The sequence below is a fragment of the Balaenoptera acutorostrata genome, chromosome 11 (assembly GCF_949987535.1).
Source record: "Balaenoptera acutorostrata chromosome 11, mBalAcu1.1, whole genome shotgun sequence".
NCBI lineage: Eukaryota > Metazoa > Chordata > Mammalia > Artiodactyla > Balaenopteridae > Balaenoptera > Balaenoptera acutorostrata.
In genome coordinates this window covers 38580406-38594558 of record NC_080074.1, presented here as the reverse complement: position 1 = coordinate 38594558, position 14153 = coordinate 38580406, and the positions used below count along the sequence as shown (strand labels likewise).

At 32.8% G+C, this 14153-nt stretch overlaps 1 protein-coding gene across 12 annotated transcripts in view; it reads right to left on the bottom strand.

Annotated features, from left to right (window-relative positions):
* The window catches only part of PPFIA2 (PTPRF interacting protein alpha 2), a 479171-nt gene that overhangs the window by 75944 nt on the left and 389074 nt on the right, over window positions 1-14153 (bottom strand). For all 12 annotated transcript variants that reach the window (XM_057557043.1, XM_057557042.1, XM_057557045.1 and 9 more), the window contains 6 exons: window positions 12721-12856; window positions 10789-11009; window positions 8117-8354; window positions 4115-4144; window positions 2943-3073; window positions 1061-1215 (listed from right to left, as the gene is read on the bottom strand). In XM_057557043.1, the coding sequence (XP_057413026.1) occupies window positions 1061-1215; window positions 2943-3073; window positions 4115-4144; window positions 8117-8354; window positions 10789-11009; window positions 12721-12856 (911 nt within the window). The remainder of the gene's footprint in view (window positions 1-1060; window positions 1216-2942; window positions 3074-4114; window positions 4145-8116; window positions 8355-10788; window positions 11010-12720; window positions 12857-14153) is intronic.

The window sequence follows — 14153 nt, the reverse complement described above, 5'->3', positions numbered from 1 at the left end:
TTTCAGAATCCAAAGGGGGTGCTAAGAACTTTGTATCATTCTGTTCATCACTTACCATTAGAGGTAGGAGCTAAATCCTTTTCCCTGTAACTTAACTCTAGTTCTAAATTAAATAGAAAGAGAAGAGCAGGGAAAAAGAAGAGGCAATCATAAATAACCAAGATGATGAAAAGAGATTTCCGAAAAAAAGTAAATATGTAGGAAGACACCAAAGAAAAAAAAGACCAAGTGTATATATCATCATTTTAGAAAATATATCTCACATATTCTTTTTGTTTCAGACTCTCCGTCTATCCATCTATCTATCTATCTATCCATCCATCTATTAACAAGGTATCTATGTATTTATATATTTACCTAGGGTCATTTCAAATGTACTGATCTATTTTATTCAATTAGTCACCAACAATAATTAATTCTAACACAATCCCTATTGCCCGATTCTTCCCTCTGTCTCTCCACCTACATGCTGTTGAGTTTGTTAGTGGAAAGTTGTGACAGTTTAAAACAAAGAAACCTTGTCTTTTTTTACATTTTATGCCCTTTATAATGCTTTATTTTGACCTAAATGGAATACTTTTGGATTTTTTGTAGGGTTCTTCATTTTTTCAACAGAAAAGCTTTTAAATTCACACAGCTAAGCTCTTATACACATCTATGCAGTATATTCAATGGTTTTAAGCTGGTTTTGAAACATGGCCCTAGGACAACTATCTCAGTTCTGCAAATTACTAATACATTGTTTACTCATCAATATAAAGGATGACAGTAATAGCACTTGCCTCAGAGGGTCCTTGTGTCTATCACAGTGTTAACATTACATAAATTCTAGGTATTGTTATTAACAGAGAAATCAAAAGGACTGAAAGTTTTACAATATTCTTCCTTTGAAACTTTTGTCAAGCTTTATTCAGCTGTATTGGATTAAATACAGCTGATTAAAATAGAAAGTTTGTCAGGTAGGAAAAAGATAAAAATATGAGAAATGAAACGAAAGACAGATGGATGCTAAGAAGTGAGGAAAATGAGTGGCAGTGGAAAGTCAAACATGCATACTTACGGAGCTGCCCAAGTCGAGCTTTTTCTTTTTTACCAAACAAACGACCTATTGAAGACTTGATTCCTTTCTTCTTGGGGGCTTTGTGAAGAGAGTCTTGGCTGCTGTTGGCACTGCCAAGCCCAAGGCTTTCAGGCTCAAGGGAGGCAGTTAGACTACTGTAAAACACGAAAGAGGGAAAACTGTTTGCTCTGGCGTAGCATCCACAAGGTACACAAGACTAAATTCCTTGATAAAAGTACAAAAGGAGGAACAAGTACACTTTGAATGTTATTTTCTCCTTTTTTTCCCATGTTTTTTCTTAAGCATATTAAAGTGTGATTTCCTCAGGCTTAGGGCCCTGAGCCTCCAAGTTTTCTCTAGAAAAATTTCTTTTTTTCCCAAATATATTTTCCTTATTTTTCATACAATATCAAACTAATCAATGAACATAGGTTGGTTTATTAATTTATAAATTCTATAAATTAGCCCTTGACTCTTTACCTATTTCTTTCTTGCAGAGTTTGTTTTTTAGATCTTAAACATAATGACCTATGACAAGAAATTTAAATATAGCTAATAAAGTTTATGCTCTATTCTAGCCCATGGTTTTACTGGATTTTCCTCTAGCTATCTTTCTCTCTCTCAGTTTTGGAGACTAATTCATTGAATTTTAAATCACCTGTGAGATTTTGAAGTAACAAATCATATACCCTAGTGATCACTGTATATTTTTTCTTACAGTTCTCAGGTATCCTTTTAGGTACATGATAAGCTGAAATGACTTCCAAGCAAGTTGATCTAGGTTCCATTCCTGGTCAATGTATTTGACACTGTATTAATAGGATAGGTTCAATGATACTGTTATCCTTCTTTACAGCTGTTAATTTGACAATATCATGATGAGTTATTTAACTTTATTCATCCAAATTAATCTGAGTTCATATTCTCTAAACTCCAAAAGCTACTGCTTTTCATATGTTACAATATATTTCACTCTTTTTTTTTGAGAGTAAAGTAAGTATAAATTTTGAATCTGGAGTAACTTTTTTCACATTAAAAATTAAAAATAAACAAAACAGGAAAAAGAAAGTCTGCTGGCACAGAAAGCTCTGTTTTCAAAAACGTTTATTGTAAAACACATACTATTTAGAAGACAGATTCTTAAAGTATTAATCATTAAGTCATTATATTCGGTTATATCAATTAAGTGTTCAGAGATGCTGTAATTGATGACAGTGAAAGAACATACATTTAAGATGCAAATTGCACGCTTAGACTTATTTATGGCATTATTATAGAGATCTGCTTCAATTTTTTAGGCAGATGGAAAGGACAGTATGAAGAGTTGCTGGGAAAAATGGGGTATTTCCCCATGTAAACTTTTCTTTTAATATTTCAGCAAATGTGTTTTTTTTTTCTTCTCTAAGGAGGAGCTGTTATAGCTGGCACTTGCAGCACCAATAGGGTGATTTACACACCTGTCTGTTAAAAGTAACTGGGGTACAAGCATGGACTTTTCAGACCTTAATTATCCTTACACTAGAAGCCAAATTTATAGGCTTGTATTAGAATCCTTTAGTTTTTTGTAACTATTCTAATAAGTCCTTCCTGTAGTCTGACTCCATTTTAATAGGAAATATCCACTAAAAGTAGAAAAGCTCTTCTCATGAATATTGGCTAGTAACAAGACCATAAATATACAGTTAATTTTAAAACTGAAAATTTGATCTCAGAATGAAAATTTGGTTTTTTCACAAGTGACATTGTGGAGAGGGAGCAGAATTATAGCTTAAATCAAAAATTTTATATAAATTTTTAAGTAGTCTGTTTGATAACACTGAAAGAAGGAGGAATATTTTTGGAACGAGAACATACAATGTGCAGTGTGCTGGGAGAGTCATACCTTCGGGCATCATTGTGGTAGGAAGAAGGGAGGGTGTGAGTCATCCTGATGGCTCTAGGGGTAGGGGGAGGAGAAGTTTCACATTTAATTGTTGCTTTATCCTCCCGACCATCTTCTTCTACCACTGCAATCTAGAAGCAAAAACGATACATCAGATGAACTCTTTCTAAATTTCAACTGAAACTGATGAAAATGGAGAATCAATAAAGCAAGGCTATTTGAGTAATTCTAGTATAAAAGCAAAACAAGAAACTTGGGGCATATAGGTATTACATATATAAATTCACATTATTAAAGAGTATGAATTTCATAACTATTTAAAAATTCAGACACTCCAGTTAACACGCACACACACACACACACAGAAATGGACTCACTACACAAAAATATTATTTAAGAGTAAGTAAACACCATAGATCAATATCCAGGGACTATGAAACAGCTATCTTGGAATCCATTTGAATATATCAGAATGAAAAAGCTTTACAAAAAGTTATTGAACACATATCTGAGCTAATTCACTAAAAATATGCATAGTCAGGTTATCATAACATGGACATTTTTAAGTGGGAGATTTTTGAAGTGAGAAGTTGGCAAAATATAACTTTATCAGATAAAGTGTTTTAAATTAGGCTATTTAAATGTGTTCCCAGATGTTTAAAAAAAGACTTGCAGTTTATAAGAAAAAAGCTTTCTTTTTAAAGTGAGAATAATAAAAGGTAAGAACAGAATTTCTGCAAATTTTTTCATTTCATTACCTCTCATGGGAAAATTGACAAAGGCATACAGAGTACCATAAGCAGATGGGATGGAAGGGATTTCTTTAAAGAATTTAGTTCAGAGTCCAGAACAATTCAGGATACCATAAATTTTGTCAGAGATAGATATATAGAACTGCAAGAGTTTTCAACAATCAACTTAATTGTACAATAAAGATATTTTTAAAAACAATGCTGCATTTTTTCATAGCACCATTGTGCATTAAAACATATATATATATAGAGAGAGAGAGAGAGAGAAAGACAGATTGTAGAAAGCATAGCTAAAAGATATATGGTTAGAAGTTCTGATGAAGAAAATTTTATAAAATGCTTCATTTAGAAGAAATATAATTTTAAATCTTAGAAAAAACAATGTTCAGTTAGTAATCAGATCAAAGAAATGTACAGTACCTTTCTCCGATGTTTCCTTAGATCACTTGGCTGTGATTGGCAGTAATAAAAGCGACATAAAACAGAACCAATTAATGATTATCATTTGACCATGTCACAAGTTAAATAGTATCTATAATTTAACTATCTTTTTTTTGTTTTCATACCATTCTTTTCAAAATAAATGTCTTTTAACCATTATAAAAGCATTCCTCCAGGGAGCTATTTTAGAGAGGAAACTTCCTAGATGGCATGTTGCAGGGGACAGGTCTTCATGATGGGATCATATGTATATACATAAAACATGAGACATGAGACATGGACCTTAGGGAATATGAAGCACATATGGAGTGAGCTAGCCAGAAGTAAATATGAGACTATATCCTCCCGAGAAAATATGGATGGGAGTGAAGAAGATTATGTGTAAATGAAGATCCAATGCACATATATGTAGTTTATAAACACTCCCTTTTGTCTCATCTACGCAGGGCTTTGGACCTTCTCGGGGCGGATATGCTGTTCCTACGTGATCTCAAACTTCCTGGCATCCTAACAAACTCCCCATTCCCAAATACCAAAAGCTCTGGCCTCAGTATATCATATTTCTGGGGCTGTTGTTTTCTTGTCAGTGCTCTTTTAGAGAATTTAAAAAAATAGTTATTTATTTATGATCCTAGATAAAATTTATTCACTTAATATTTGTTAATTTTTCTTATGTAAGTAAAACATTTTACTAAACTATTCCATTATACTTTACATTTTTGTTGCTATTGAAAAATGGGTTGATTTACCTCATTCAGTATTCTAATTAGATATCACTAACATGTTATTTATGCCTATGGATTTGTGGTGAAGTAAAAGTAAATACAAATAGGCTTTATTATCAGGACAAATAATAATGTTTGCAAAACATATAAACATATACAATATGAATTAATACAATGTCTTTTCAATCTCTGTCCCTCTGTCCCTAAAATTTCAAATTTTGCTCTGAATACTCAAACATGAATTATATGCAACAAAATTATTTTTTCTCCAATATTTTCTACAGGTAAAAGAAAACCTTCCCGTCTTTCACTATAACAATAACGAATTTGATGACAAAGTTTTGGTAGGTGATAAAGACTTCCTGGGGGCTTCCCTGGTGGCGCAGTGGTTGAGAATCTGCCTGCCAATGCAGGGGACACGGGTTCGAGCCCTGGTCTGGGAAGATCCCACATGCCGCGGAGCAACTAAGCCCGTGAGCCACAACTACTGAGCCTGCGCGTCTGGAGCCTGTGCTCCGCAACAAGAAAGGCCGCGATAGTGAGAGGCCCGCGCACCGCGATGAAGAGTGGCCCCCACTTGCCGCAACTGGAGAAAGCCCTCGCACAGAAACGAAGACCCAACACAGCCAAAAATAAATAAATAAATAAATAAGTAAATAAAGGAGTTCCTTAAAAAAAAAAAAAAAAAAAGACTTCCTGGGTTTTATTTTTTGTTTTTCTGAGTCAGATATTAAACATTTTAAATATTTTTTTTACCCTCAGGAAATGCTCTAAATATCTGTTGTTTTTTTTTGGAACTAGGTGTCTCTTATTTATTTATTTGGTTGCACTGGGTCTCTTAGTTGCGGCAGGCAGCCTCCTTAGTTGTGGGAGGCAGGCTCCTTAGTTGTGGCATGTGAACTCTTAGCTGTGGCATGTGAACTCTTAGCTGTGGCATGCATGTGGGATCTAGTTCCCTGAGCAGGGTTCGAACCCAGGGCCCCCTGCATTGGGAGCGTGGAGTCTTAACCACTGCACCACCAGGGAAGTCCCTCTAAATATCTTATAAGTACTCTAATTATAGTATAATAATGTTCATTTACTTATTGAACATTTACTTCATTTATTTATAACTGCTCAAGAAAATGCATGAAAGCAGTGGCATCCTATTCATACAAACACAAACATTATGTCTAAATGGCTATGAATATATTATTTTATTATTATAAAAATAATAACACTGTCAAGGGTTATAATGCTAATATATAATGAAAATATTTAAAAGGGCAGAATACTAGGTTGCAAAAATGTAAGGAAATAATAGCAATACAGAAATAACCAAAGTTTTCTTGATTTGAATGCTGACTAAATTATGCTCTGTGGGCCAATATTCTTACTGTAGCTTTGATAATAAGTAGGTCATCAATTACATATGAATAAACTAAGCCAGAGGCAATATCATTTTTAGTTAATAAAATCAGATGGACGGTTCCTAGATTTCTAAAATAAGCAGATCATAATGTAGATCAGTATATTGGGTTAGTTTATCTTAGTACATTGGCTAAAAGTTTGTGCTATATCTAGCTGGGATCAGCTCTGATTAGCTGGCCTTTGTTTGGACTTGCCATTGTCTGTGCCATCTACTTTAAAATATCTTTAATATCAAGTCTGGAAATAAGCAAAGAATAGGAAACTCAATGGCTTAAGGAGGTAAGTATTTCCTTTAAAAAATTTTTTTCATCATTTCTCGTTTATACAGATTTACTTGCAAGTTCCGTAATTGTAAAGAGTTTGGATATAGGAAATATTGCCTCACCATATAAACAGTTTTCTGTTTCAATTCTCAGTTGCAAAGTTAAAGAAAAAGATATCTAAACTGATAGACATAATAGAAATTTTATGAAGATAAAATTTTAAAACTTATTTACTTATAAGGTAGTTTTCCCCTTGGGGTGAGAGTATCATATATATACATACACACATACATATGCACATATGTGTGCATTTATATAAATTAATTCTAACGAAAATAATTTTTACAGGTTTTTTTTTGCCACAATACACATTATTGCAACATATTTATTTAAAGATACCATTTAGAAATTGAGTTAAACTTCTTTGTTCAGATATTATACACACCCATATACACAGAGATGCAGGCATTGTGACACTTTTTATAGAAGTTTCACAGCCTTCTGACCAGAAACACTATATACACTTAATATTCTTCTGTTGTATTATTAATTTCTCCTCCATTTGTTACATTTGTGCTAGATTTTTGCACTATATAAACTATTATTTGACCTATTTGCATTTTACTTAATCTCTATCCCCAAACTTTTACTTTTAATTGGAATTTTATTGTTTTAATGACATAGTTTTAGTATTCATTACAAAACCGAATTTTACCTCCATAAAGAGTTCAGAATATTTAAATCTTCATTATTGTTGTTATTTCAACATATTCCCAGGTAATCACAGAAAAAAAAAAAACACAGTATATGCTTTTGAGTTAGCAAATCTGAAAAAAAATCCAGCTCCTCTTTACTAGCTGTGTTGAACAAGGACAATTTACCCATACTCTCAACATTTCAGTTACTTTCACTCGAGATAATAACATTTTCAAATGTTATCACGAGAATCAAGTGACTAAACATCATGACATTCAGTAGTCATTCCACCTAACATTATTTTTAGCAAGGAGTACTTTGATTTTTTTCTCTCTTATGTTAAGGGTACTTCCTAATTTAGGTTTCCAACTTTTAATCCCAAAAGAAGATACATGAAATAAAGAATTAAAGAATAAAGAAGGGTGAAAATGTTGACATGAATTATAAAACTCAATTGGGAAATTGCTGCTATTGTTGATGGCTCTTCTTTTAAAATTATGTACATTATAAAATTATAACATTCTATGTTGGTGTATTGAAGCGATTATAATAAATAATTTTTGAAACTTATTGTGTTAAAAATAACCCACCCAGTCTCAATCGTCAAGGTATCATCAGTAAAAACGAATTTAATGGTTTAAGTCATTCAGATTTCTGATGTGATATTTAGATTTCTGCTCTTCCACTTACTTATTATGTGACCTTGGGAAAGTTACACCTGTGTAGGCTTCGTTTCCTCATTTCATAGTGGGATTAATATTTGTATCTACCACATAGGTTTGTTGAGGAAAAAAATAAAACACACAGAAAGCCTTTAGACTAGAATAGATTTCAGCTAATGCATCAGTAATTCTAATGGAAGCAAAGGTTCTCTGGACACATCATACCAGTGTCATGACTCCCATCCGATCCATTTCCCTGGCAGGACTTCGAGGGGTGAGCTTTGGTGTTGAGTGTCCACTGGGGGGAGATGAACTGGCCAGCGAAGAAGCTGTAACCGAGGCAGTGATGGAGGTACCTGGGTGGACCCTTGCTAAATTCAGGCCTTCCAGACTCACACTAGCCACTCTATTCTCAATTTCTTCAGCACGTAACTCTGTAGATTCTTTTTCTTCCTGAATTAGTCTGAAAGATACAGTTTAATTTTGATACATTTTATGCTGTTATAATGTTAATCGGAATCCACTAAATAATAAATAAATAACTTTGTGAACATTTTATATCAAATCTAATATTTCCTTTTTTCTCTAGGCAATATAACTTTCAATAAATTCCAGAGACTTCCTGGTTGAAAATTAGAAAATCTTTCTTTTCAAATGATACGTAATTCCTCCCAACTTTCATTTTGACCCCATTTCTATACTACCACCTGTTAAAACTCTTTTAAAACCTTGAGTGCCTAGTTAATTTCTGCCACTAATCCTAATCTTACATTTGTACTCAGGAACGAATATATGAGACTTTTAGAAACCCAAATCTCAGCAAAGTCATTGAGTCTTACCTCCTATCCAATGAAAAAGTATAACTGATAGAATCCTCAATAAATGGTCATTCATAATTATAATTTGGCCAAATAAAACCCTGACTTAGCCAAGTTGCCTTTACATAAGCACCAAGCAATTTAATAATGTAGATATGAGAGATAGATAGTTAAAATTTAAAAAAAAAATACTGCTGCTATAAATGCTTTTGAGAAGACAAAACACTATTACTCTTTCTTTAAATAGGGAGAAGCTTCAAGAATATGTATACATTATTTATTACAAAGACACAAAGAATAAAGAACTTTAGCTGGGTTGCTTCAAGATCCTATTTAAGTTGAATCTATACACATTTTGCATATTGATATAATAAAACTGTTTACCAGTATAGTTTGTTTGAAAAATGTAGTTAGAAACCACTTCTCCTGAGATATTTTCCTCTTAACTACAAATGGCTTATTGTGATTTCCTATGATATAACCTTTAACTTCAAGGTTATGATCACTGCAAAGTTTTCTTTTTACGTATTTACTTTGGAAAAGTTTGGCAGTTTCTTACAAAACTAAACATACTCTTACGTATAAGCCAGTAACTGTGTTCCTTCATATTTACCCAAAGGATTTGAAAGCTTAAGTCTACACAAAACCCTGCACACAGATGTTTAGAACAACTTTAACCATAATTGTCCAAACTTGGGAACAATGAAGATATCCTTCAGTAGGTGAATGGATAAATAAACTGGTACATATATACAGTGGAACAATATTCAGTGCTAAAATGTAATGAGCTATCAAGACATGAAAAGACATGGAGGAACAATAAATGCATGTGACTAAATGAAATAAACCAATCTGAAGAGGCTATGTATTGTATGATTCCAAATATATGACACTCTGGAAAAGGCAACTATGGAGACAGTAAAAAGATCAGTGTTTTCCGGGAGTTGGGTCAGGGAGAGGGATGAATAGGCAGAGCACAGCGAATTCTGGGGACAGTGAAAATACTATGTCTGTACGATATCATAATGATGGATACACATTATTATACATTTTCCAAACAACTAAGAGTGAACCATAATGTAAACTATGTATTTGAATGATATAATGTGCCAATGTAAGTTCATCAGTTGTAACAAATGTACCACTCTGGTTAAGGATGTTGATAATGGGGGAGGCTATGCATGTGTGGGGCTGAGGGTATATGGGAAATCATTGTACTTTTCCCTTGATTTTGCTGTGAATCTTAAACTTCTCTAAAAAATAAATCAATACAAATACTGAGGCAAATTTACTCTTAATTTTAATTTTTCACTTACACAAAGAATATGAATTCTGTTACTTTGAAGTTTATTTTCATGGTGCATTTTTTTTAACAACTTTATTGGAGTATAATTGCTTTACAATGTTGTGTTAGTTTCTGCTGTATAACAAAGTGAATTCATGGTGCATTTTAACTTCACCCAAAGATCAGAATCCCAAAGGAAGGTTTAATCAAGTAACACAGTACAACATTATTAATGTTCAAACACATTCCAATGGAAAAACTGCCTCCTCTTCAAAAAAGAAAAAGAAAAAGAAATTTTGTACTTTAAAATGATTGGTGGTAAATGATTCCCGAAAAACCTTCTGGTGAGAGGCAATATGGTTCTGCTATACAAAAAATTGTAGTTTTAAACTCTAGGTATTCTATTAATTGTAAAGGAGAGTAAAACTTAGAGGAACTAGTTGAGTAAGAGATAGATTGAAGTTTAATCAAACAAAAAATCCAATGCTACCCAGATTTTCAGTTTATTTGGAAAACTCATCAAAGATTTCACCTTTACCTCATTCTTTTATATGGCTCTAATATCATCATTAATCTGTATATTTTTCATATATGTTTCTTACAAAAGCTGTGCTAATTTTATTCCGGGAATTTGTGAAAAGGCACATTCTTATTCAGTAGGTGTGAAGTGAGGTCTGAGATGCTGCAGTTCTAATAAGCTTTATTGGTGATGCCAATGTTTGTGATCTGATGGTCACATTTTTAGAATCAAGGTCTTCTAATCACTCGATACCATCAAAAATCATTGAACTCACCTGATTTCTTTGTTGATAGCATCCAATTGTTCCTGAAGCATCATGGCTAGGGTCTGGGCATCAGAATGACCACTTGGAGAGAGAAGATCCATTGAGCTAAAAATCGTTTCTCTATCATCATCATCAATGTCAGACATTTCTGTGTCACTTTCAAAAGGGTGGCTGCTTAGCACTCCAATTTGTTGAGTTCTGTTCCATTCATGATCCCCAAGAGATTTCACCTAGACGGTAAAGGAACAATTACAGTATTTATCATGCTGCTCATTTTCAAAGCACTATTCTGAAAATAAAAACTAAAAACATACATGCTTTTATAGCTTACTTGGCAAAAGTAGAACTGATTATTAATATTTTAATTTATCATTTCAATAAAATAGTTCCTTGATACTTAAATAATGGTAGGTACTAGTTTTCAGCATAAATATCAATATTTTAATAGGAATAAAAATGATAAACTTCTGCAAGACTTTTAGTTCAACCCCAATTCAAGGCAGCAATTACTTTAAAGCATCTATGTTTGCAACATTTTAACTTGTTTTCAAATATAACAATCTCTATTCACTTGTACTTCAGCATTTGCATCTCATACTAATTAGGCTGAGGGTACGAATATTACCACACAATAAATTACACAAGAATTCTCTCCCCAACATTCTAAGAAAGTATTAAAAAAAGTATTGCACAGAGTTTTAATTTCATCTCCAGTGCTCTGGTCACTTAAATGCCTCACTGATTTTTTTAAACCCAAGGCATACTACAATAATTTACATGACTAAGTTTTTAAAATGAATATAATAAATCCTCCATGTGAACAAAAGTCTTGAGTAACCAACAGACCAGTGCTTTTCAAGCTGTGATCTGAAGGTAGGAGATGGTTGAAAGTAAGAGAGCAGTCCTAGATTTTCTGCTTTCTAAAAAATTGTTTTTCATTTTTGTGATGGTATAAAATGACTTTTGGGGGGACCACAAGATACTGCCCTGAGTACTTCAGATTTGAGGACCTGAGTAAGTACTTGTGTTACAAATTGTTTTGGTACCAAGTAGCACTAATTTATTTACCACATAAAACTGAGAAAAGAACTGAGATGGATTTATTTATTCTTCATTTGTTCATTTATTTATTTATCCATTCATTAGATATTGAATGCTTACTATGAGGGACTAACTTATACATGACATGTAGTTGCCAGCTAAAAAATCAAAGGATGTCAAGAGCCTTGTACAAATAAGGACAAGTAGGTTATATAGTATTTTGGACACATAAAAGAGGTTGAGGAAAACAAACTATACTTAGGGCACACATGAACTATATATTACTTCTCTATAAAATGCAACTGTATACTTACTCAACATATACAGCCTACAGATTTTAAGTTATTGACTGAATGAAAGGCTGGCACTGCAGCTTACCATGAACAGTTTTCTATAAACACTTTCAATAGTCTGTGTACATTTTCCTCAAAGTGTTATTAAAACAGTAATTATTATTAAAATATGTAATTTTAATTAACGATATGAGTGCCATTGCTTAAATGCCCAAGCAAACCAAAAGCCCATTTGTTTGGCAATATGGCATAATAGATAAAAGTGTGGAATTTGAAATCACACGAATACAGGCTCAAGTTTTGACTCTATCACTTTGATGGCTGTGTAAGTTTCAACACTTAAAATTTCTCAGCTTCAATATTTTCACATCTGAAATTAGTATAAAATAGTACTCAATTTACAAGGTTATGTGGATAAATACTTGGGACATACTTGGTTCAACTTTTGGTACGTAGTAGGGGTTATATGTTAGTTATAGTTTAAAAAAATATGTTATATATCACACCTGAAACTAATAAAAATGAATTATCCCAGTATTAAAATACTATCCAAAGTGGAAGAGTGCATTTACTTAAACCATCAAAGACTTGAAATAAAAAGTTTAACCTTTGGCTCATCTCTCCTCACACCCATGCGGCCTCTCCTTGGTCTTCTTATTACTTTAGTTGTTCTGTAATCAGACTGGCTGTCCACTAGGGATCCAACAGAATACCGCAGCTCAGCTGAGGTGTCTAGATGAGTTCTGGAAACAAGGAAAACATAAAATATGCTCAATCTCAAAAATTAAACTTACCAGCAAATCACTATCCACTGCTTAATTGGCAGTGAAGCACAAATCCTCAAAGGAAAAAAAAAAAAAAAAACTTCAAGGAAGAAAACAAGTGTTGAAGTGTTGTAACTCTCAGAGGTCTCTTCAGAGGCTTATGTCAGAAACCCCAGTCTCAGTTTCATTCTGAAGGTCAAGTTCATTTCCTCTTTTTAGAATATTAAAAAACCTTTCTGTTTATTAATCATTATTTTCAAAAGCAGTAGTCCAATGGAACACGTTAAGATTGACAACCGAAATCCATTGGCTTACATTCCGACAACTCTTAGTTTGAGCTATTTAGTGGATATCCCAGTACATGCTATTTATCACTGTATTTGTTTTAAATATTCCTCATTAATCTAAGAGAAAAATGTGTAAACTTTTGGGTCACAGAATTATCTATTTTCCAATGTTTTATTTTTCAATTTAGGAAATCAACAAAATACTTAAAATCAGATTGGCCCAAGGTTAATAATCTTTTTTTAAAAATAAAATCAGATATTCCACCAGAAGAGTTTTTCAGCTTTTGATAAGACATTGTTCCAAAAAGATTAAGAAAAATCTTTTAATAAGCACATTTAATTCTGAAATCTGCTTAGAGACGAAACAGTTGGAAAATTCTAATTGGAAAATATCGTCACACTGGTTTTCAAAAAACATGATAATAAAGTACACTGTAATCAAAGTGCACTAAAGGTTTCTCCAAGTATATTTATCTATATAGAGATTTACAGCAAATTCAGTTTACTGCTATGATAATGATGATAATTACAAATGCAACACGCTGTCCTATAAAATGATCCATCATCATTAGGAAATATGCTTAAAGCTGTGTTTTCTCTTGAACTTGGGGCTCCTGCTGATCTACTATGCTTTCACCCTTAGCTCTCTTTGTGAACAAAGACAAACATCCCCAAATATTCAGCAAGATTATAAAAGGTTAGGTGAGGTCTGGGTTTTTGAAAAAGTAGAAGACACTGACCTAACTGATGCATGTCTTTGTTTTGCCAAATTGGACATTAAAGCAAATGAACTAAAGAATCATCCCCCAAATAGATGACAGCTATTGTTTTTAGAGCAGTGAACTTGAGACTTAATCAAGCAAAATGGCTTTATTATGAATTAGTCATATATTAAAAACTAACCAACCAGGCCATAGTCATTAAATGGCACAACTCTCAGTCTTTATTTATAGCAGAGGGTATAAGTTTCATGAAGACAAAGTTCAGAT